The 23,824-nt window shown below is 37.8% G+C and overlaps 1 protein-coding gene across 2 annotated transcripts; it reads right to left on the minus strand.

Annotated features, from left to right (window-relative positions):
- Positions 1-4,833: 4,833 nt before the first annotated feature.
- Positions 4,834-22,854, minus strand: znf281a (zinc finger protein 281a). Of its 2 annotated transcripts, none has more exons than XM_065255486.2 (7): positions 22,654-22,854; positions 18,317-18,847; positions 15,196-15,297; positions 14,917-15,040; positions 10,060-10,143; positions 9,769-9,887; positions 4,834-9,693 (listed from the first exon to the last, which is right to left on the minus strand). In XM_065255486.2, exons 2-7 carry the CDS (start codon positions 18,752-18,754, stop codon positions 8,062-8,064), a joined length of 2,499 nt encoding a protein of 832 aa, XP_065111558.2. In that variant the 5' UTR covers positions 18,755-18,847; positions 22,654-22,854; the 3' UTR covers positions 4,834-8,061. The 2 variants fall into 2 exon arrangements, with proteins under 2 accessions (XP_065111558.2, XP_065111563.2); XM_065255491.2 differs by lacking the exon at positions 22,654-22,854 and adding an exon at positions 21,834-22,186.
- Positions 22,855-23,824: the final 970 nt, after the last annotated feature.

The raw sequence follows: 23,824 nt of genomic DNA on the forward strand, positions 1-23,824 counted from the left end.
GCACCTTCATCACACAAGGCACAAAACACAGAGAACAAAAGGGAAGGGGAGGAGGGCGTGAATGGAACAGTGATTGGTCTAAGTTTGGCACGAGGTATCATTTACCATCACCGATTGGTCGACACCCGGCAGCCAGCAGCACAGAGTGGCAGCGGCACACTCAAAGCCGATCGGGAAAATGGAAGCGTCAACAACGGCAAGCTCTTTTTCAGAGGAAGGTTCCCAGCAACAGAAAGCTAGTTTCGACGGGTGGAGATTCAGTCATATTTTATTATGTTCAACGGAAGGAAAATAACTTGACGGTGAAGTGCACACTCTTTAATGTTTCTCCGAACGCTGTGCCCCGCGTCCGGTAGCGGGTAAGGAAGCCAGCATTTTCTTGGCCGTGGCTTGCCCAAATAAACATTCTTGTCCAGAAAAAAAATGTAACTAGTAATATAACTAGTAATATAACTAGTTACTTTCTCCAGGGAGTAATAAAGTAAAGTAAGGCATTACTATTTTTGAGAGTAATATGTAATACGTAATATATTACTTTTTTGAGTAACTAGCCCCAACACTGATGGTCATAAATACACCAGGAGGACCTCATTACCCTTATCTGTGCATGAATGCAAAGTGATTCATTTTTGAGTAAATAATGTATTTAAATCAGTATACAGAGCCTGGCAATGTCACTCAAACAAAGACAAACGGAGGAGATGGATACGAACAGAACTCAACTCATGTAAACAACTAAACATGTAACCGAAAATAATGAAACTAAACCTTGCCCTAAAATTGCTTTTCATTTGCTAAATAATATATACTGTATGAGTAAAAAATGGTCAAAGTTTCTGAAAAAAAAATGGTTCCTAGCTTTCTCCGGGGCTGTACCTTTTCAAAAAGTATATTTTTGCACGAAAACATATTGGTACCAAAGATACATATGTAGGCCTACCTCAAATGTATATATTAGAACCTCAGAGGTACATATTGGTATCAAATGTTTAAATATCTGAACATACATGATGCATATTAGAGCCTTTTCAAAGCCCCAGTGACAGCTTTGAGCCATTTATTGACCTTTTCTGATCTTAAAAAAAGTAAAAGTCAAGAAAAGTAAAAAAATATATTTTTATACATAATCACACTAATCTACTCTAAAACATCTTTATATGTCTGTAGAACCCTTATGTGATCTGTTTTCTCATTGCTTGGTATACATAATATGTCATATTAGTGTAATGATCAACTTCCTTTTCCAAGAAGGAAGGCGTATAAATATTTATGTCAAAGAAATGGGGTTGTCTTACGCACAGCATGTAATTATGTGTTATATGGGAGCTAAAATGATATGACAGTTGACTACTGCTAATTGTTATTGACACATGCAGAAACAGGAAGTTAAATGGGGAAACAGAGAAATAAAATATCTTGTAATACATACAAAGCTCTCAGTGGAAGTTCCCTGCAATGTATTTAATACTGCTAGTCATCCATCCCTTCTACTTACTGCCCAATACATTCCATTATAGAACATGGTTTCATGTTTGCACGTCCACTATTAATACCCATAAGTCTTTTCATGATGTCGCATTTAAGAGTGCAACAATGAAGGTATAGCGGAAAGCTATAGAACAAGGCTTGCTGGTCTGACCATAAGTAAATAAGTTATTTGCTTAGCATGAAAGTTGTAAATCACTTAATCTTTGAATATGTTGCTTGTTTCTAAGATACACATGATACAATGTTTTATGTCTGGCCAGCAATTCATCAAAAGAACAGGACGAATTGTGACCTGCAGTCAATTTTTTGCTTTTAAAACAAAACCATAAATGAGGGGCTTAGATGCAAAAGCCGCTTAATGCCACCATTGTTAAACATGAAATGATATAAACAGAATTATAAATGTATCAAATATTTTTGCTTATAAACAATTTCCTTATTAGACTGATTCAAATAAATGTGTGGGACTCAACCAAACATCAAACTGTGACATGGTGGTTAAATTGATGGCTTGCAACAAAAGGTCACAGGTTTTACTCCCGTAGGAGCGGCCCATGAGTCATCACCTTTTTGCCAGCTTTGAGCAAGTCACTTGACCACAACCCACTTCAAGGAAACGCTCATTGATACTATAAACAGACTTAAGATATTAATCTATGATACTAATCTGTGAATTATCGGGATATACATTTTCCATAAAAATGATTGCTATGAAGCATTCGCTGATATTGTATTTTACTGTGAGATGTATATGACATCGACCAGAATGTTGCAGATTCAATTCATTTATTTTTAAACAAGAATTAATCTTTAATTATGTTATCATCATTAGAGATCTCCAGGAATAAAGGTTGCAGGCCAACAGCAGCGTATGAGCTATTTTTTTACATTTAAATGAAATGGAAAAAGAACATGGAAGATGAGCAATTCTGTCATAAGACTGAGCAACATACAGTAAAAATAGACCATCCATGTCCTGTCAGATCAAAACCAACATTCGTTTGAAACCAACATACAAAACCACTGTAAACCAAAACATATGTATTTCGACATTAAGCCTATAAATACTGAGACATAACTGTTCTACCTCGATGGTTACCTAGCAGCTGGTAAAAACAGGAAAGACTTCGTACGTCATAAAGATCAAACCCTACTTAGATAACATTAATACAGCAAATAACTCACTCTATCCCAATCCTTCAAACAAGCCCATTCAATTATATCATACTTGCTATACTTTTAGGGTGGTCCTCTCCAACTCTTTGTTTGATCAGGTGTGCACGGCACATGATACACCTTTATAGCTTTAGGACATTCTAGTTACCATGGCAACAAAGACCATCCAGCCCTCCACTGTAAGTTCCCTTAGTCCCTCTGCTTAATGAGACTCTGGATGCAAATTTATACAACACACAACATGGCTGACAAGACCAGTACTAAAAGTAATTATATAACCAAGTTAATTTCCATATTAGAGCTACTGCAGCATATCTAATGAGCGACTATAAATAACCAGCCATTTATGATTTCTTAGTAAAGTATGTGCACATTAGACTTTACATTAGGCAACACAAGTTATTACATTAGCTAACATGGATTAACAATAGGAAATGTATTTTTCAGCATTTATTGTTCTTTGTTAATATTAGTTAATAATACAGTGGTTCACTTATTGTTCACACGTTAGTCCACATCTTAACAGATTAAAAACGTATTAAATGTTCAAATTAATATGTACTATAACAAATGCTTTAGAAGTATTGTTCATTGTTAGTTCATGTTATAGTGTAACTAAAAATATATATTGTCTCAAAGCTGGCTGCTTATCATCCTGAAAAATGAGGAAAAGTGAGCTTACGGCACATTATATTGAAAATAAATTATAATATCCGTCACAAATGTAAATAAAAAACATATTTCCTCATGTTTTACATGAAATAAAAAATGGCAACCTATTTCATATTTTCATAAATTTTGATATGCTCAAAAGAAATGAAGAATGCATCTGTTTTTTGTCATGGTGAAGTTGTTGCTCTGGTTCATGACAGCTCTATTGACATTGCATTAAAATTTCCTTGATTTCACAAAGCATCATGAGTACATAGTAAAATAAACTCACATTGAAATGTATATATTTTGTTTTAACTTGCCACAGGCAGCAATGTATTAAAAGTTAGCCTGAAAGAGATCCAAATATTTAATATTTGGTTTTAACAAAAGACCACAATAAAGCAATATTGATTTAATCATTTGATCAACACTCTTTAACCATGTCAAAATCTAAGCCCTCATATATAAACTAAAGCTGAAACAATATATTGTATTTATATACAGACGGCAGCCGTATGTGCCCCAACAGGCACATATAAACAGATATACTCTAGCGATTAAAAACAATAACAGACAAGGTTATGTTATAAAAGGTTATATTTGATGTTGTTAAAGTAATAATAAATAAGCAAGTCTGTTTATCAATGTCATGATAAAGTTAATCCACCCGAGGAATTGAACAATGGAGCGAGAAAATGTGAAATGCTGCGTTTATTATGATCAAATCGTATTGGGTTAAATATAAACATTTCTGGATAAATTTAATCCAGCAGTTTAGTCTCTTTTTGATCCAATATACTGGATTGAAAAGTAACCCAGTATTTTTGCGTGTGGTCCTATTTACTATTCAAAGCCTTACATTCATAAAAAATATAAAAGATGTGTCCCTCACTTATGTTAAAAAAACATAACTCATGCTTGGTTGTTTTAACCTATTGTTGGGTCAAATATGATTTTTTGGGGGGTTTTTGCACCAACGATGGGTTAAAAATAACCCAGCATTTTTAGAGTGTAAATTGTTGGCTGGAAATAATTGTGCGATAACAGATGTATGACGTCACACAGAAACTTTGCTCTACCCTGATACAGAACTTATTTCACGGTGTTGCAAGTCATGAGATTGTAAAAACGAACAATATTAATAGCATCTATTGCTCCATCACATTGCTTAAACGTAAGCCACTTTCCAGTATTTAACAATCACTTATCAATCATGATAATTATAGCGTGCTAATAGCTGGGTTTAACCTTGGTATAAGTGTCTTTATTTATGGTCGCTACGGCATGAACAGCAAGATGGTTATCTCAACAACTCTGCATAAGGTTAAACCCTACCTGAACCAGACTCAACCTTTGCATTCAAAACCTTTAATATGGCCACTTGTTCTCTGTGCTATCTGTGGTGCAATGAAAGGCGTGTTAATCAAACATGACAAAGCACGTAAAAATCTCTACATGTGTGACCTCACAATAGAAATGTTACATTGTGTAATAAATCCAAACTTGTAAGCACACTGATATCAGCCTTTTATTGGTTTTCCTAATCAATAATAAAGTCAAAACAGACAAGTATAGCCCTGTGAATCAGATCACAAGAATCTGCAATAAGAGAGACAGGAAAGAGAACAGAAAGACCATTAGCTACAAATTTGGCATGGTGACACAAAAGGGGGCAAAAGGAAACAGTATAAAAAAAATTCATGCAAAAATCAAGGGGAAAACTTTTAGTGTTATTTACTGTATGTAAACAAAATAAATACTTTCAGGAATATACAGCAAGAAGCAAAAATAAAATATTCAGAGGACATTATTGTGGCTATCGTTGACAGAATGATGGCTAGGGTTATTCAAGCCAAACAGGATATCATTCAAACAGTGTGTCTGAGGCATCTGCACTTCACTAAGCCTTCACCAGTAAACATTTTCCAGTTGATCACATCCTAAAAAAAACTTCTGCACTTAAACGGAGCACTACAATTGAATAATTGGCCTTATTATTCATTTAAAAAGTGAATTCACAGCCAGCGCGCATGTATATGTTGAATAAACGTTGCCTCGAGTTTGTGGAGACTGAACATTTGTAAATCACAACAGACCTGGGACCACATCAGCCATGCTACATAAAGTTCACATATGATATCCCTGCTTTCAGCATTGATATGAGGTATAAAAGACATCAGCTGTCATGATTTCATATCAAGTTATCAGACTCATCAACAGTTTTCCATTGTGAATGGAGTACCCCAGCATTTCGACGTTTACTTTGCAGAGAGCTCAAAGTCCTAGTGGTCAGTTTTTGTTCCCTATTAGATGCACTTTGCATGCGGTTCTGTCCTTCAAAGCATCTATGGTGGGTTTTAAAGAGAGGTACATTGAATAACAGATGCAACAGAACATTAGATGACAGTAATTCAAGATCAGTGTGACAGCGGCCAACAGCGCTGATGGAAGACAACGCGGTTATTGAAACATAAATGACAATAATACTTGTACAATACAAAATAAAATGTAGTTCAAAGTAATACTTTGCCATGCATGCACAAAGCAACAAGTTGGCCGAATTCCTCGTGGACTGATCAGACATTAGGACCTATACTATTTAAATGGCTAAGGCTACGTTACACTGCAGCCAAAAGTGGCCCAAATGCAACTTTTTTGCCCAAATGTGGCCCATATCTGATTTTCGTATGAAACGGCACAAAATCTGATTTTTTATTATCAGATCCAGGCCACCTTCATATGTGGTCGTAAATTGGATATATATCTGATGTATTGCAAAGCAACTTCAGTCTTTCCGCAAACACGGCGCGATGCATCTAAAGTCACGTCTTTTTTGCGCATGCCTGTCACTTTAGGACAGTATGCGGTTGACACAAAACTGATGGCAGTCGCATTTAAATAATGTGAACAACAGCGCAAAAAAAAGAGCATTAAGACCTGCAGTGTAAACTAAGCCTAAGGGGCCGTGCACATCAAAGCTTTTACGCCGGCGGATGTTTTCAATTGTTTCCAATGGAAGCGCAGCGTTTTTTCAAATTTGGTTGAAATGCTCTGCTTGTCAACACGGCCGTCCAATCACAGTAGAGGAGGGTCGGGATAAACATCACAACAACCATCCGGCGCATCGTACAATGACTGAAAAACAGAGCAGAAGTATCACAGCAACCAAAGCGCTCAGCTGAATAAAGCTGGCAGTCGGCGTCCGCCTGGCGTTATCAACTGTGTGTAAAAGCTTTGGTGTGCACGCCCCCTAAGAGCGAGAGTCATCTGTGGTGAAAGGCTTTTTTAAAATACAGCAATCAGTACACTAGGGGCCATTTTAACACGTAGCACATTTTTCAACCCAAAAAGTATAAACGGTGGATAAAAGAAAACACTCCGGTCCATCCCAGTGAACTCCCCTTTTATAAGTCTTACATACATACATACATGAGAAAATTGGAATTAAATATAAAAAGATACCACACACTCCCACCCCAAAGCCCACCCTTATTTCCAGCACACTAAGGTTTTTCATGGTAATTACATACATAATGGCTTTTAATATATTCTACGCTTACTAAATTAATCCTACCCCTTTTCTGCCACCTCCCAATTGACCAAATTGACCCTTTAAAAACAGCATCTCAGTTACACAGTACACATTCTGTGCAATCAGCCTTGGTAATTTAATTCACCATTAAAAATAATTGGGTGTGAAAAAGTGCTAGACGGGATTCGAGGAAAAAAGAAGTGGATTGAGAAAGAGAGGGATGGGAAAAGCACACAGACACAGAAGATATCCTTGATCTGACCTGTGCCAATCGGCACTTACAAACTTGCATGCAGCGCCATCTAGTGTATAGCCCTTGGCCTCACAACCCTAAGGACAAATAAAGATATGTTGGGTCAGACATCTCAATCCCTTTATCCCCCCTCCAATTCACCTGCCAGTATTAAAAAAAGAATATGTTTTGTTTTTTACATACAGATATTCTTATAAATATATATATATATTTATATATATATTTAAATGGCCTTCACTGAAATATCATGTGAGCATTTCACATCGACATAAAAGTACCATAATCTCTATATAGCTAAGTGGAAAGTGGTGTCAGTGTAATTTAGCAGGCAGCAGTTTTGTTTTCACTTCGTGTTGCACTCGTTCAGAAGAATAAAAAAAAATATTTCCAGAAAAACAAATGCTTCTTTGTTTTAGCCACTTCAATGAATCCGTGCAACCTTTTCTGATAGATTTGCACTCTACATATTTTCCTGAGTAATACTTTAATCATTGTAACAGACAAATTCAGTTCTGGGAGACTCCCTGCAATAGCTATTTTATAGTTGTCTTTACAAACTTGTGAAGTCAGTTTCTAAAATGTTAATGTCTACTGGAAAGAAGTAAACAGAACAGGACCTTTGATACTGTACTTATGCTTTAAAAGCGTTTTCCCCTCTACTGATTAACAGAACAGACCTAAAAGTCTACTAAAAATGAACCGACGCACTGCATTTCATTTTCAAAAGAAGGTGAGAAGAAGAAAAATATCAGAAAAGGCCAAAGGAGATGGGATTTCATATTAACATAATGGCAGTGAGAAAACACTTGCAAATAAAATAGCAGAACTAAATGACAATAATAATAATAATAACAATAATAATAATAATAACATTAACAATAATACAAAATAAAGACAGCATAACAAAAAAATAAAATAGGGAACCTCCATCTGAGCATCTAGGGGCATGTGAGCCCATTCACCTGTAGCTTTGGCTTGTTGGGGTTTTGGAGCCAGTGCTGACTGCGTCGCTGGCATCAGCCAAAAGACCGCTATACCCTGAGAATTCGTTGACCTGTGTCTGTATGCTGTGATTTACATCGCCCCTTGAGTCACTGCTGAAGGCCAGAGAAACTCGCCCCCCTTTAAACTGCGCCCCAAAAGCCTGGGCAAAGTTTTCAATCTGATAAGAAGCCTTGGCTGGGTCCAGGGTTGTCAGATCCTGGGACGATCCCAGGGAGAATCCTCCAGTTGTGGCAGTCGCTCCGGTTTTCGGCCCTTGAGGTTCCTTCTGACTTCCCATGTCTGGAGGTTGAGGTGCGATTTGGTAGGTGTTGGCATTGGGGGTATGTGGAGGCGGCGGAGGGGACGTGTGCTGTTTGTCCATCTGTTCCGTGAGCTCCTGGGAAGGTGTGAGCTGCTGTTGCGTGTGCCCGGACTGATCCAGGCTGCTGATGTGGAAGCCCTGCGGAGATGACGAGCCTTCTAACAGACCAAAGTGGGACTTTGGCACAGAGAGGGAAGGTGAGGAGGAAATGGGATGTGAGAATGGGTACTCCAGCGGTGAAGAAGTATACACATGCTTGTCTGAGAGAAGAGGGCTAGGCCCAGAAAACGGTCCTGTGGTATTAGCAGCAGAACCAGAACTTAGGCCCAGCGGGAAGCCCATGGTGTGACTGGTCCGCTCGAGTGCCTGTAAGAGAAAACGCGAGTACTCGTGCATCATCGTGGATTTGTCTCCACTGTTGGGACTTGAGGGGGCGTCATCAGGTCCCAGATGGTCTGGGGTATCTGCTGCAACTGTCTGGAGCTCAACGTGATGAGGATCTGTGATGTCGAAGTGCACGTCAGGCTTGGTAGCGTAATGGTCCAACAAACTCTGCAGGACCTCATCGGGGATTCCAGACTTATCCTGTTTGATATCTGCAAGAGAGGAGGAGTCCAAGAGTACCAGTGAGGCATCGGCATCCAGAACCCCAGAAACGACACCCTGAATGACCGTCGGCTGCGACTGCAGATGACTGACGCCTACATCGTAGTCTGAAGCCCCAGAACCCCCACTGTTTGCTATATTGAGGTAACGTCTCTTCTTCAGAAACTGCATGGCATCATCATAATTGCTACTGTTAGGGCCCACTTTGGCCCCAGGCCCTGGTAAAAGCCCAAGGGTGTCCAACCCTCCTCCCCCAGGTAGCTCCATGCTTCCTGACTTGGACTGATCTAAAGGGTTAGTATTTTTCTCCAAAGACTTTTTGTTACCCTTCTTAAAGGCCATCTTGGGAGCCCGTCCGTGTTCCCCGTGGCCTGCCTGGGCTGAAGATGTTGTTGTAACCCCATTGTTCCTGCCCGAGTTGAAGTCATGAAGGCCATAAGCCTCTGCCTCGTGATTTTGCGTTGTACCAGTGGACTTCTTACGCTTGCGTTCACTCCCCTCGCCGGCATTTTTCGACTTGCCTCGTTTGCGTCCTGGCGTGGCCACATTTCCCTGAGTGATTCCATAGCTGCCATGTTCCCCTTCGCCCAACTCGTGCTCTGCCCCATCCACACCCTTTTTTGTGGCATCTCCACACGTCCGTTTGTGCTTCAGCAACCGGTCCGTTCTGGAAAAATACTAATGGAAGAAAAATATGAGTAAATGGACCGCTTAAAAACTTAAGGACATCTTCGATTACTGCACAAAACCGACCTGTTGGCAGGTATCACACTTGTATGGCTTTTCTCCGCTATGGGTTCTCTTGTGTCTTTCCATGTGATACTTCTGAATGAAACGCATGTTGCACTGATCACAGCTGAATGGCTTCTCTCCTGGTACCAGAGAAAACAATAAGCAGAATAATAGGAACATAAAAATAATAACTACTCTACCAAAAATTACATTAAAAACAGAAGCGGTCAAAAAAGTATCGACCACTCGCAAACTAACAGGACAGAAATGAGGAAATGAAAGATGAAGTTGGCATGAACTTGAGGAACTTACCACTGTGAATCTTTTCGTGTCTTTGTAGGAGGTATTTCTGAATGAAACTCATGTTACACTGAGTGCAGCGGAAAGGCCTCTCACCTGTAAAAGACATTGACAGTCCATCAACACACCACAAAGTATTTGGCAGAAACATTTGTAATGTTATGTTTGTACAAATGTTTAAATTATTACTACTTAAATTAATAGTTTTTCCTTTCAAAACACTGCTAAAATCCAAGTATATATCAGATAACATTCAAAGAAGTTCAAATAAAATATAAGTAATGGTTTGTCTATTGAGATGCTACTAAACTCTATGCTTAATAAGAGGATTTATCATCTTGAGATGCTGCAGAAGCTTCCTTCCTGTGTGAACATTTAAGCTGTTAAATTTAATAATTTATTTAGTTAGTTATTTGGTAGACTGTTGCCCTTTAAGAAATATAAAATATCAAAATTACCCCATACCCCGCAATCTGATATACATATGTTCACCATATTTCAGACAAACACATTTGGAGTTATTGTAGTAAGAGTCTTTGCTCTTCAAAGCTTATTAATGGTAAGAAAACAGGGATCAGGGAACAACTTCTGACTTTAAACCCAAAAAAGTGCATTAACTCTTTACAGAGGTAATCCACATGGCTCCAGTGGGTTAAAGGCAGAGTGCGTGATTTTTTAAAAACAAACTATGAGTTAATTTTGTACGAAAAATATCCAGATTTTAAACTTTATAGACTATAAAAACTAGCTTCCAGTAATGGCGCCATCTTGGACTCACGTCATTCACGTGAGTTTTAGCGTAGTGAGTATTCATTGTCATGGGTATGTTGTGCAGTGACTCTCGTGAATTGTAAGTCTAAGATGAAGTCGTTACCAGAAGCTGATATTATAATTTATAAAGTTTAAAATATGGACTTTTTCTTACAATATTGTACTGATTACCCGCAAAAGACCTTTATTAAAGGTGGGGTGCGTGATCTTTGAAAGCCAATGTTTATATTTGAAATCACCTAAACAAAACACGCCCCTACCCCAATAGAATCTGGACCTTCTTTTGATAGACCTGCCCCACACACGCAACACAGCAAACGATGTCGGTTAGTAGACACGCCCCTTACTGCTGATTGGCTACAAGTGTGTTTTGGTTCTCCGCCTGACTCCCTTTTACAAAGTGTTTTTTCAAAAATCACGCACCCCCAATAACCCACTGGAGCCGTGAGGATTACCTCTGTAAAGGGTGAATGCACTTTTTGGGGTTTAAAGTCAGAAGTTGTTCCCATTTTTCTCTAAATATAATCTTGGAAAAGCAAAGTCTTTTTGGGGGGTGTGGCAAGGAGCTGACACAATGCTAACAGTTGTAAAGTTTTCTGAACTTTAAACAAGCTGAGACAAAACTCGCATTTATATCAGTGACACGTGCGCTGCTGGAGCGATGGCACGCCATTTGCTTATAGAACAAACAACATCTTTGATTAAAAAAAGATGAGAAAGAGACGCAAAAGTAAAGGTCTAATAGAAAGTAAAGGGTGTCAAGACCTTAAAACAGACTCTATGGTCTTAGCACCTTTCATATTTATAATATCTATATCTAGAGCTTCGTCTCTCATATACAGGTATATCCTGTCTGTATAGGTTGGTTTCACGTGACGTCACGTTGCTGCTTCGCGAAAGCGCGAAACTCAGATGGAGGGCAGGAAGTGAAGTAGCTGGATCTGCCGTATGTTAAAATGCCTATGTTTTGTGTAATTTACGGCGGTTTCAATCGGTCTAACCCAGTGGTTCTCAAATGGGGGTACGCGTACCCCTAGGGGTACTTTGGGGTACTGCAGGGGGTACGAGAGAAAGTGGAAACTGACATTTAGGAATAAATCAATAAAATCAGTAAATGATGATGATAGTATTTTTATATGACATTAGTGCTTCATAAAGATGCATTGAAAAAAATCATAAATTTAAAGCACATTGTACAAAATGCATGTGCGAGTTCAACCTGTTGATCTTGTCTGGCGCATGCGCTAAGGTTTCAGTTCAGCAGCTTCAGCAATGGAGATACACGGAGCCTGCTCCTGTTATCATTTCATACTTAAAGTTTACGTTCTTTTGTGGTGTTGCTGTGCGTATATATATATATTCAAGTAAGTGACATCTGTCAGTGTTGTAAATATGTTTGAGTTATTCCATATTAAAGCTTCCATAATAACCTTGAGAAAGCAGCTGTAATCCACACAAAATCGATAATTCAAAGGTTTATTTTCAATTGAATATGAATGTCAATCTATTTAAATATATATTTTTGCCATATTTGTTTAAATGTATGTTTAATTGCATGTGTGCAAATCTGATAAAAGGGCATCGCTCTCATTTCACTGTATTTTAAAGCTAAATGTTGTTGTCTGGTTAAGGGGTACTCGGCTTGAAAAAATCATAAAAAGGGGTACTTAAGCCAAAAAAGTTTGAGAACCACTGGTCTAACCGAGAAAAAGGGAAAGGGGTTTATATCCTTTCAACAAAAATTTCATTACAGTAGTAGTCAAGACTTTGGTCCAGCGTGACATTATCCCCATCGATACGATGTCTGAAGGACCAGATAGTCGGTGATGTCAACCGCCTTGACTGTCGGTAAATCTTTCAGTTCTACCGAAAACTCACTCATCTTCATGAGGTAAGGGTCACGTCTAACATATGTTAATAAACTCCTTGTATCTATGTCTTGAAACTGGATCTAAATCTGTACAATACGGACTCTCTGCAACGGTTCCCTCCATAGACGTATTCAGATTTTTACTTCCTGCCCTCCATCTGCCATAAGTCCCGCCCTCGCACGTCATCAAAATCACGTGACTGAAACCCTGCTATTGACGGTTATTCAGAAGTAAAAGCCAGAAATGCTAAATCCAACAATGGGTTTACATGCACAAAATTTTGTCAATCCGCCTGAATTTTATTGCAGGTTACGACAGTTAAGTTCACATGTACTTAGGGCTGTCACGATTATGAAATTTGGCTTACGGTTAATTGTTTAATAAATTGTGACGGTTATGACGATTAATTGCCTGTTTTGGGGCTTTGACGGTTAATTCTCATAGATTTTTTGTTTGTTTATGAAATAATTTTCACACATTGTTGTGATTATTTAAATTAAATATTTTGCAAGGTTTACCTGGTTGTAAATATTAATACACATAACACATATTTAAAAGTAATTATTTAATGAATATCTCTTTTCAAAAACTGAAAAACAAATCCCTAAATCCTAAATTTAGAATCGCTGTTTTGGAAATGTATGTTTCAAATGCGTTTTTGCCATTGTATTAAATGGCTTTGCAATGTATCGCGTTACATTGTCAGTCAAGGAGCGCCATTAGATACGGTCTCGTTTATACAGGCGCTGCAGCTCCCCCTTGTGTTTTTTAGAGAGAAATGCAATCATTCAGGTGATCTGAAATCATCGCCGTGAGGTTAAACAATCACGATAAGACGATTATTTAATCATTGTGACAGCCCTACATGTACTCTAAACATTGCAATCTGATTAAAATGTGTCTTTACATTCTATATAATGCGAACCAAACGCCTGTGTAACCGCACAGCCAGCGTTGCCAGATTCACTCATCAAAACCAGTCCAATTTACATTCAAAACTAGGACTGTAACAATATATCGTGTGTCCCTTTAAAAAGACCTCTCTAAAATCTATGTAATTTTAATGCTACTTCTTCTGTGGTGGAACTTTTGGAGTTTATGCACGTGAGCGCCCTTTGGCTTTTGGATGTGGGGGCATTTCACCATAATTCATTCGAATTCATTCATTGAGCATTTGCACAATAAATCGCTACAGCCCTATTCAAAACTAGCCCAAAAGCACCCCAATGACTATTTATTGCCCAAATACCATTAACTCATAAACAAAATCCTTTCATCTTTAACCTTTAAATAAAAATAATAAACTAGCGGAAACGCAAAAACGCAGTGCACAGCATTTATCATGGAGTTCACGATTTTCTCTGGATAAATGTCAAAGTTGAGTTGGAGAAAGTTGTTTTTAAGACATTTTCAGATATAGGTAATGAAAATGAAATGAAAAGGCACAATGCTATTTTATTGCTTTATGTAATGTTATGAAAGTACACATGAACGCTGCAGAGTGTACAGTAAGTGACCCCATTACCTTAATAATGAATGTTACCATTGCCCTTCCTATGTGAATCATGTGATGCGTAAAAAAAAAAAAAATTAAGTTAATTGAGTTAAATATAAGACATGAACTTCTTATTCTTCTGCGCATGTGCACAAGGTATTTTGCATCTGATTAAGAAAATACTACAGGTTCCCCACCAGCGTTTTTAAAAAGTTGCCAGCCAGCGCCAGCATTTTTTGATTGTCACAGAAGTTTAATGCCTTCCAGAAAATTTTCTTCTTTAAATATATACCTACCTTCATTTGTTCTCTTTTTATCACCTCTCAAATATGGGTAGGTTTCTTCAAAACAACAATTTTTTAGCAAAAGGCTGAGATAATTGAGTTTTTGTGAAGGACTTTTGATAGAGATCAGATTCAGAGATATCCTCAAAAAATACAGGGAGTTTGAACTGTTTGCCCTAAGGGGATACTTCTGGGTTTTATAAGTTGGGTAAGATCGCCACCTGGTAGATATTATCGGAAATATGGATTGCCGAAAAAACTCGTCAAAGGCTGGGAAGCGTTTTCTTTTAATTGACGAGTTAACTCGTCAATGGTAGGGAAAGAGTTAAATTAAAGGGACAGTTATTTAACCTTAAAAGGAACTATTCCTTTAAAGTCAATTTGTGATACACATGTCTATAGTGCAGTTTGCATACTAACCTATGCTATGCCTCTAGTGTGCACTAACCTGTGTGTATAAGCACATGTCTGCGTAAATGATAGGAACTGCGGAACGCTGCACTGCAGTGCTCACAGATGTGCGGTTTGGTGTTTGGAGACAAGCTGCATCCATCTGGATCCAGCATCAGAGACTATAGACAAAACAACATTTGGCATTAAATAATATTAACAGTCAGTTTTCATATGCAGAATAAGATTAAGAATAAGAGTATTAACAAGCTGAATCAACAATAAACATGGCAACAAATACCACACAGCTGTATGTAAATGACGTGCATGTTCGCACCTTCGACTCTCCTCGTTTCCTTCGAATCTTGCCCTCCTGGCCCTCACCATTTGACCTTCGACCTTTCCTCCCTGAGGACTCCTTTACCAACCGCCCTGACAGCTGGAAGGACAACAAAGACGGGATTGAATGTGGGCAAAATCTCCCCCCCCAAAAAATTCCATTCAGTCACGCAATAAAATGTTAAGTAATATAAGCATTGCATGTTGAAACTGAAAACTGTGTGAGTGAATGACACTGTGTATTTAGAGTCTTACTAAACAATGATCAGTCTAGACTGATTCTTTTAAAATGGCCACAAATGCAGACATCAAGCAGTACTCTATAATACAAAGAGTAGATGAGAGTCTTGTTTGAATATTAAAAGTATCCCCCCGTGTGTATGTGGCAGAAGGCTGGGTGGTATAAATCTCTTATTACGAGTCTTAATATCTATCCCTTGAGAGTAAATGTCACTTTCTTAATTTTGCTGAGCATCTATGAAAAATACCACACGGATTATTGAACAGCTGCACATTTAAAAATGTCAACAAAAACAAGAACGCTTGAAAATACACAGTGAATGAAAATTTAAATATTATATATTTCTCATATCACACTGATTTTTGTTAGTATGCAATTGTGTATTTGTGACAAAAGAATAAAGAGAAAAAAAACAGACTAAGAGATTTTTTTGTGACTCTGACTAGCCAAAAAAAAAAATCCTTCTCTAGCCTAGGTTTTTTTTAAATGACCCATTTAACAATTTCTCCAATAAAAGACTGTGAGAAATAAATAGAAAACTAAAACAACCATGCATTATACAAATGACAGAACAAAAAAGTGTGTTATTTCTCCATACACTGTTAGCAATAACTGCGAATTAGCATGAATCATGATTTTGTTTAATCAAATCATGAAAAATGACATGGTTGCCTTTGGCTCCTGCACAGAAAGAGAAACAGATGCTCAATTTTTCGGCTGGGTTCGGCAACCGGTGCAGATGTAATGATCAATCTTTATAATGGTTAAAACGATAATCATTAACTTTCTGCTCTTATAATCTTAGAAAAGGCTTTATTAACACGGCATGAGAGTCAAGGCTCTGTTTCCCATATGTGTGTGTGCGTGTACACATTTCTTTGTTCTTGATGTATTTGACCTTGTCAAATCCCACACGTACTTCCACATGGAAACTAGATGACATCACTAACAGGAAGGATGGTTTATACCCTACGGTATAAGTTACTATAGATTTTACATTTTGCTTGGCTTGGGATTAGGCTTCATGATTTGAACCCAGACATTAAATGGAAATCTGTCTCAACTTAAGAGTCCAGAGTTTTACTAGAAAAAAAACAGCAAAACATAAACAAGGAAAAACTGCACATATGCAACACTCCCAAATATAATGAATATCTTGAGTTAAATCATTCAATGTGAGATGCCCATATGTGAAACATCACAAGCAAAGTAACCATTAACAGCCCAACAGGAAAACAAATGAATTACATGGAAAAAATTAAAAAGGTTTCCTTCAGTTCTAAAGATTTTGGTGATATTCTTTTCTAGGGAACAATTATGAAAGATGCTCTATTATCAATATTACTTCCTGACTTATTGGAGGCTACAAACCATAATTTTATTAGTTGTTACATATTAGAGTACATTTTTTTGAAATCAGTGCTTAAAAAGTCTCTTTACCACAGTTAGCTTATAAAAATGATTTATAATTTGACTGGTCAGGTCGGATTTCACAGGAAATATAACTTTCGAACTTATTGCGAGATTACGTCACACTTGTACACAGGAAGAATTAAAAAACAGCTACTGTTACATATGTTCAATAGTTGCTTGCAATTTAAAGAGCATCTATTTCATTGCTATAAAACAACGTTAGTGTATTTGGTATAATACAATGTGTTTACGTGGTTTATGGTTAAAAACACATTATTTTCCACATACCATACATTTTTGTAACTCCAGAAATCCTGTCTTCCAAACTCAACGATCTGAAAAGCGTTGTGTCTCTAATTGGCCAGCTTATCTGTACGTTGTGATTGGCCTGGATACCTCTGACATCAGCCGGAAATAAGAGGCTCCTTACCATGTTTGAAAGATTCGCTCACAATGCAATGCTGAGGAATCATGATAATGTCGGCAATCGCCAATCTCAGGAAGTAAACCTGACGTGTGTTTGTTGTAGTCCAAGAAAAGAGATTTACGTTGGAGAGGATAACTCGCGCCATCGTTTACTTTGGGGTATGCACTGTAAAACCTAACAGTTAAGTTAACTCAAACCATTTAAGTAAACCGGTTGTATTAGACCATATAAGTTTTAAAACACATTAATTTAAGTAGTGTGAACTTAAATATAAGTGCATAACTGCATATGACTCAATTTGTTTAAGTTCACAGTACTCAAATGTATGTGTTTTAAAACTAATGCAACCAGTGTACTTAAATGGTTTGAGTTAAGTTAACTTTTAGGTTTTACAGTGTGTACCCATTTTGCATATCGTTAACATGTAATAATGCACACTTACACGCCAAAGGAAATGTAAAATCGTGAATTGGACGATAGGTGCTCTTTAAACTTGTCATCTAGATGGCATCTAATCTGTTAAGTTTTAAGTACCAGCATTGCTTTTATCACATCTGAAGCGATTAAATACTGGCACAGAAACGGCTTTTTCTTCTGAACAAGCAAGACATAAGCAATCTGATGTATATTCAAACATTTACGTTTTCTTTTATTCAGAACAAATAAGGCAGATATATTACTTGTTCAGATGACATTTTTCACATCTTTTAGGATGTACTTCTAACTGTCATGTTGTGGATGTATAACGACAGATCCACTTTGATTTGGTGATCACAGACATCAGATTCAATCGTGCAGAGTAGCGGGGCAAAACAACGTACATACAGAAAACTACTCCACAAATAACTAAAATTTTGTGTTTCAAACAGAGATGGTGATAGAGAAGCAAAAATTATAAATTGCAGCATAAATGTATTGCTATTCACCAAGGAATACCTTTTTCTATACAGCAGATTTGCCATATAAAACTACCTGGAATAACTTGCATCATATTTAAACAAAGTAATTTTGATGGTATTTCTATAGACAGACACTTACGTTTCCCAGACTGAGGTCGTGTACCACCAGGTTCTGATTGTTACCCAGCGACAACTCCAGCAACTCTCCTCCACTCCGTACCCCGGCCCCGCCACCCGGGTAGAGGGGCAATCTGTAGTCGTGTTCAGAAACCTTCTCCTGTTTAATGCCCATGGTATGAACATAATCGCCCACACCTCCCATCATGCCCCCAATGCCACCTCCACCACCCAAGCCTCCAGCACTCAGCCCTCCTCCACATTCCGGCGAGTCCCTCTCCTTTTTCAAGATCATCTCATGGGGCTGCAGGTCAGCCATAACCGTTTGACTAGCCAGACGGGTGAAGCTAGTAACAGGGGGCAGGTGGCTGAACATGAGCATGCTCGGACCAAAGCCTGGATCCATGCCACCGTTGGAGCGGAGGAACTCATTGCCAAGTTTATCCTGGATCAGGCTCATGGTGAAGGGCCGATGCTCAGAGGTTTATCACACCGATGCTAATGCTGGAATGGGAGATGGGGTCCACTTCAATGCGAAGGCACCTCGTTCATCCTAAAATAAAGACACAAATAAAGATGATAAGTCACAGAGATTAAATTAATACTGATTAGGATATTGTGCAACAGAATGATACATCAGCCAGGCTGCTTTTTTAACCATTTAGAGAGCAATGAAATCAGACCGTAACTATTGGGACGGTTGGGTGATTAACCAAAATGGTTATCTTTCATAACCCATCATCAACTTTAATAAATTGTTTATTTTCAACAATTGTGTATACATCTTGATAACAAACACACACACACAAATATAGTGTTGTCAAAAGTCCTGGATCTTTGTGAACTAAGTCAGTTCTACCAGTTACCAGAACCACTGGGTCTACCCGAAACTGATGCGCCATTTGACAGGTTGTCAGTCAGAAACTAGACGCAACAAAAAGACAGAAAGAGCACTATTGCGAGGTCACTGAAATCCACAAAATCATTAAAAAAGTGCAGATCACGCACAGAAATTCTTTAGATTTAAGGCAGATCACCGAGAGAATGAGCGAAGTGTCGCGAATCGAGATAAAACAAGGAAACACATTAAAGGCAAACCAAAATAAAATTTATTAAGCACAAAACTGAAATTGTTGCTGTTAGAGCATAAATAATACTTGCAAAATAATCAAGCACAAAGTTCACTGGCAGGTGATATATTTCTTAAACAGAATTCCCCTTCCAAAGCCTAGAGCGAACCGCTGGCTTCCCGGTTGAATGACGTCAATAAGAGTTTTTTACGCGTTAAATGTTTTTGAACACGTTATATTGCGCACTGTAAACACAATCAAAGCTTCAAAAACAAAAGAAGAATGGGACCTTTAAATAAAAGAAAATTCAAATACTACATTACTGAAAAACATTAATACATAAATATTCATATTCCTATTAATCTTAATAAAGATCGGGGGAATCTCCCGCAGGTCCCTCTCTTTCTCCTTGTGCAAATAAAGAAAGCACTTCTCGCACATAGTGCTAATAGTTGTAAAGTTTTCAGAACTTTAAGCTGGCAAAGACCAACTCGCATTTATATCCGTAAAATTTGTCACGCTGTTTGCTCATACAAAAATCTTTGACCAGAAAGATGAGAAAGAGATGCAGCAGTTAAGGTCTAATAAAAAGTAAAGAGCAACAAGACCTCCTTAAAGGGACACTTCACCCATTTGCATTAAGCTTTGTATAGTTAGAAACCCCAGTCATGTTTTTGAATTGTCATGCATAATTTCCTCAGTTGCCGCTGAGACAGGAGAAATACAGATTTCAGTGTTGCACTTCCTTCTTTCAATGATGTAAAAATCATCATTTTGCATCATTGAAAGAAGGAGGTGCAATGTCTTTGTTGAGGGGGTGAGACTACAAACACCCCTTTTCTCGGTCAAATAGGAACCAAATTCTAAATGTATGTTACATTTCGACTACAAATATGACACACTTTCAATAAAGATTAATGTTTCTACGGGTGAAATGCCCCTTTAAAACTCCATAGCACCTGTCATATTTATAATATAGAGATACATCTCTCATATACAGGTTTATACTGCCTGTAGGTTTGTGTATATATTCATACCTGTTTATTTTACCCATTGCCTATTTTTAATGTACTGTATGCATGAATACAATGCATACCATATCTTAAGTAGTCTTTAAAACAAATTACTGATTTAAAAACAAGATTCATTCTATCAAGACTTAATCTGTTGATATCTTCTGGGCATTTTTGCTTCAACACTAACTTGCCCAAATTTTTATATTCCAAAATCACTATAAACTGATCAAACTAATAACGTGAAATACAGTTACAGTGAAATAAAAAGACTCATTCTGTGAAATAGATTTTTTTTGTCATACCACCCACCCCTAATCTGTGCAGATCCTATTCTTAATACTTCATGACATCCTATACACTCATTCTGAGTCATTTTTACAACCCAAAAACAGAAATAGATCAAAGGAAACACTGCCAAAATGAACATGCTGCATTAATTCACACATTAGTATACACTTTTTTTTTACTTCCACTAGCAGTGCAGTTAGCTGTTTAGTTAATGCAATTTTCAAAATAAAAATGCTGCAAAACAAAAATGTATAAAGCACAAACTGAAAATTGTTTGCCTTAAAAAGCAAGCCCAAACAAGAAAACAGGACCAGCAAGAAAATAATATCGATACATTTCCATTTTCAGACTGAAGAAACAACAATTATTAAGACACATTCACGCAGAATATTTTAAGATATGATATACACTAAACAAACTGGTTTAGTGTTTGGACACCCAATCTATTTTGAACGATAAGGATTAAGCACATGTTATAAATACAAACACAGATGTTGGGCCCTGTGAACTTGGCCTAGCTGACATTTCTCCTAAACTCCCATTTTAACTTGGACAAGTGTGTAAGATACCTTTAGTATGAGACCTGTCTCATACTAGTGTGGTTTTTTTATCATAAACCATTATTGTTATGAATTTGAATGCTATGCTGTACTACTAAGGCCATTGAAAACATACTGCTGCACATTGTTTACTATCACCAAAGCACACAACAAGGCCTAATCTACACGACAGTAGCGTATATTAAAAATATTTTATAGAAGCGTGAAAAGCTGTAAACACCATACTTTAACAGAAAATATTGTTAGTGTTATTTTAAAGGGATATTCAAGATGACGCAGGCGAATACTGCAGACTGGTGTCGCTTTCTGCCTGCGCGTGTATAGAAAGAGTACATGTGTTTCCTGGATGGACAATTTCTCTTCTCCGGATTCATGCGCCATCCGATGATTCATACCTTTCATTTCCCCTAAAATGCCGGTTGACTGGATCTGAACCATATGTAATGCGTTAGTCAGAACCACGCCATCTATGTCACGTCTGAATGAGCTCTTCGGATTCGAGGCAAATCTATCCGCATCAGTATGAATCAGTTTCAGAACGACAATGCACGGGTACATGACTCGTATCCAAATGTAATAGAAGAGGTTAAAAATGTCCAACTCACGCATAGTCTATTAACTTTCTTGCATGCGAAAAGGGCACATTTTGTGAAGCTCAGAAACGTGAATGATTGGGGAACACGCTGTCCCAGTAGAAATGTCTTTCATCTCGTGTAACAGCGCGTGGTTCTTTGTGTTCTGAGTGCGCGCAGATGGCACGCGACGCAGATGGTATGTAAATAGCTGGCGTGCGTACGTTAGCCAACTGAGCTAGCACATCAATCAGACAGACATAAATCAATTATTTAACAAGTAGCTCAAATCAAAGCGAGTATTTCATAGTCACACTGAGCATATCTGCGAAAAAAGACTCAGCAGTACGAGTCCCCGGGGTCTATACTGTGAAAGTAGCTGGTTTCAAGTTTTTGTTTGGAACGCCAGACCGTTATGGTGGGATCCATATTAATAACTTCATGTCGAATCACAAAGGCCATCGTCGCTAAGGCGCTAGCTATCAAGCTAAGCAACACATAATAAATAAAATACATTGGCGTTGAATGTGAAACACAGTAAGCGCTCATTTACAAGAAAATAAACAAAGCAACTAGAAGCATTGTGCAAAACAAAGATGTTATTATTTACACGCTACGTCTGTAAAACAAGAAATTAAGACAAATAAGTATGTACAATTGTGTGGTTGTGCGAGGGACAACGCTTACCCATAATAAACAGCCCCATGCAACTCTAGCGAACAATTGATGCTTCGCGTCAAGCTAAGCGGCTACATGCTACATTGCGTCGCTGCGCTTTGTTGTCTACCCCGCTCGCGTGCGCCTCTCCAGCGTTTAAAACTTCACGTAAAGCCCATGTCCGCGTTTCGCTTACCAGTGCATGTCCACCGTCGGCACTTTCTCTCTGTATTTTGCCCCTCCGACGTTTCTTTTAAGCCTCAGAGTCTAAACATTGTTCTCCCGCAGCTGCTGCGTTCCTCCATCTTGCCTGAGCGCGGGGAACTGTGGGTAGAGCGGACGGGTCCTGCGAGGAGACAGACGCTTCGATCGAGGGCATTGGAGCAGCGTCCGATAGTAAACTATCTCACAGAGGAATCGTGCTGCAGACGGGACCTAGTGGGTGCTGTTGGGAAGATTTTCACCTTTCATTTAAAATACATATGTTATAGATTATATCAAAGCATACAGCACCCATTATATTATTCCGCTTGACATTGGTATGCAAATAACTAACGTCAAGTGCTAAATCTCATAAAACAAATAAACCTTTTGCATTAACTTCTGCTGTCACTTTTTGTGACACAATTTAGTGAAAAAAAAAACAATTCCTTAATTAGCTCCTTTATAATTAGATTTTATGCTATTTGTGCATAGAGATAATGGTTCTTACAACCAAGAGAAGATTCAAGAACTAAGAAACCAAAAGGCTTGGAAAAAGAAAACACTTAAGATCAATGATTTTAAAGTTGCCTAAAGTAAATGAGTTCCTAAAATTTTCCAACGGTAGTCAATAATCAAATAAATAATAGTAAGAGAAAAGTTAGGCTTCAAGGGATAGTTCTCCCAAAAATTAAAATTCTGTCGTCATTAACTCACCCTCATATTGTTCTGTATGTGTTTCTTTGTTCTGTTGAACACACAAAAAAATGATATTTTGGTAAATTATGGTAAGTTGATGGTACCATAGCAGGAAAAACAAATACTGTAAACCTATATCTACTCAATGTTGAACTAAAAGATCATAACTAAAATTTAAGGAAACTTGACATGTCATGGGATATCGTATAGATGTCATGAGTTCATTTAGCTATTTTTCAAGTGCTAGTGTGTATCAATACCTGTCACTGTCCTCTTGATCTCACCCTCTTTTTTCTTTATTTTCTATCACATTATATTTAGGCTCTAATGTAAAAGAGTTTATGAATCAAATATTCGGTCACACTTTATTTTACGGCATCACTGTTACAGTGTAATTATACATTTAAGTAAGTAATAATCATTAACTAGTACTACATGTAATTACTAAAGGGTTGGGGTTAGGATTA

The sequence above is a fragment of the Paramisgurnus dabryanus genome, chromosome 3, assembly GCF_030506205.2.
Source record: "Paramisgurnus dabryanus chromosome 3, PD_genome_1.1, whole genome shotgun sequence".
Lineage (NCBI taxonomy): Eukaryota > Metazoa > Chordata > Actinopteri > Cypriniformes > Cobitidae > Paramisgurnus > Paramisgurnus dabryanus.

Excerpts from the sequence above, each read along its gene's own strand:
- znf281a (XM_065255486.2), bottom strand. The coding sequence starts at position 18,754 with ATGAGCCTGATCCAGGATAAACTTGGCAATGAGTTCCTCCGCTCCAAC. Across the intron at positions 15,298-18,316 it reads ACGACCTCAGTCTGGGAAAC|CTGTCAGGGCGGTTGGTAAA; the intron begins GTAAGTGTCTGT and ends TTGTCCTTCCAG. Across the intron at positions 10,144-14,916 it reads ACATGTGCTTATACACACAG|GTGAGAGGCCTTTCCGCTGC; the intron begins GTTAGTGCACAC and ends TGTCTTTTACAG.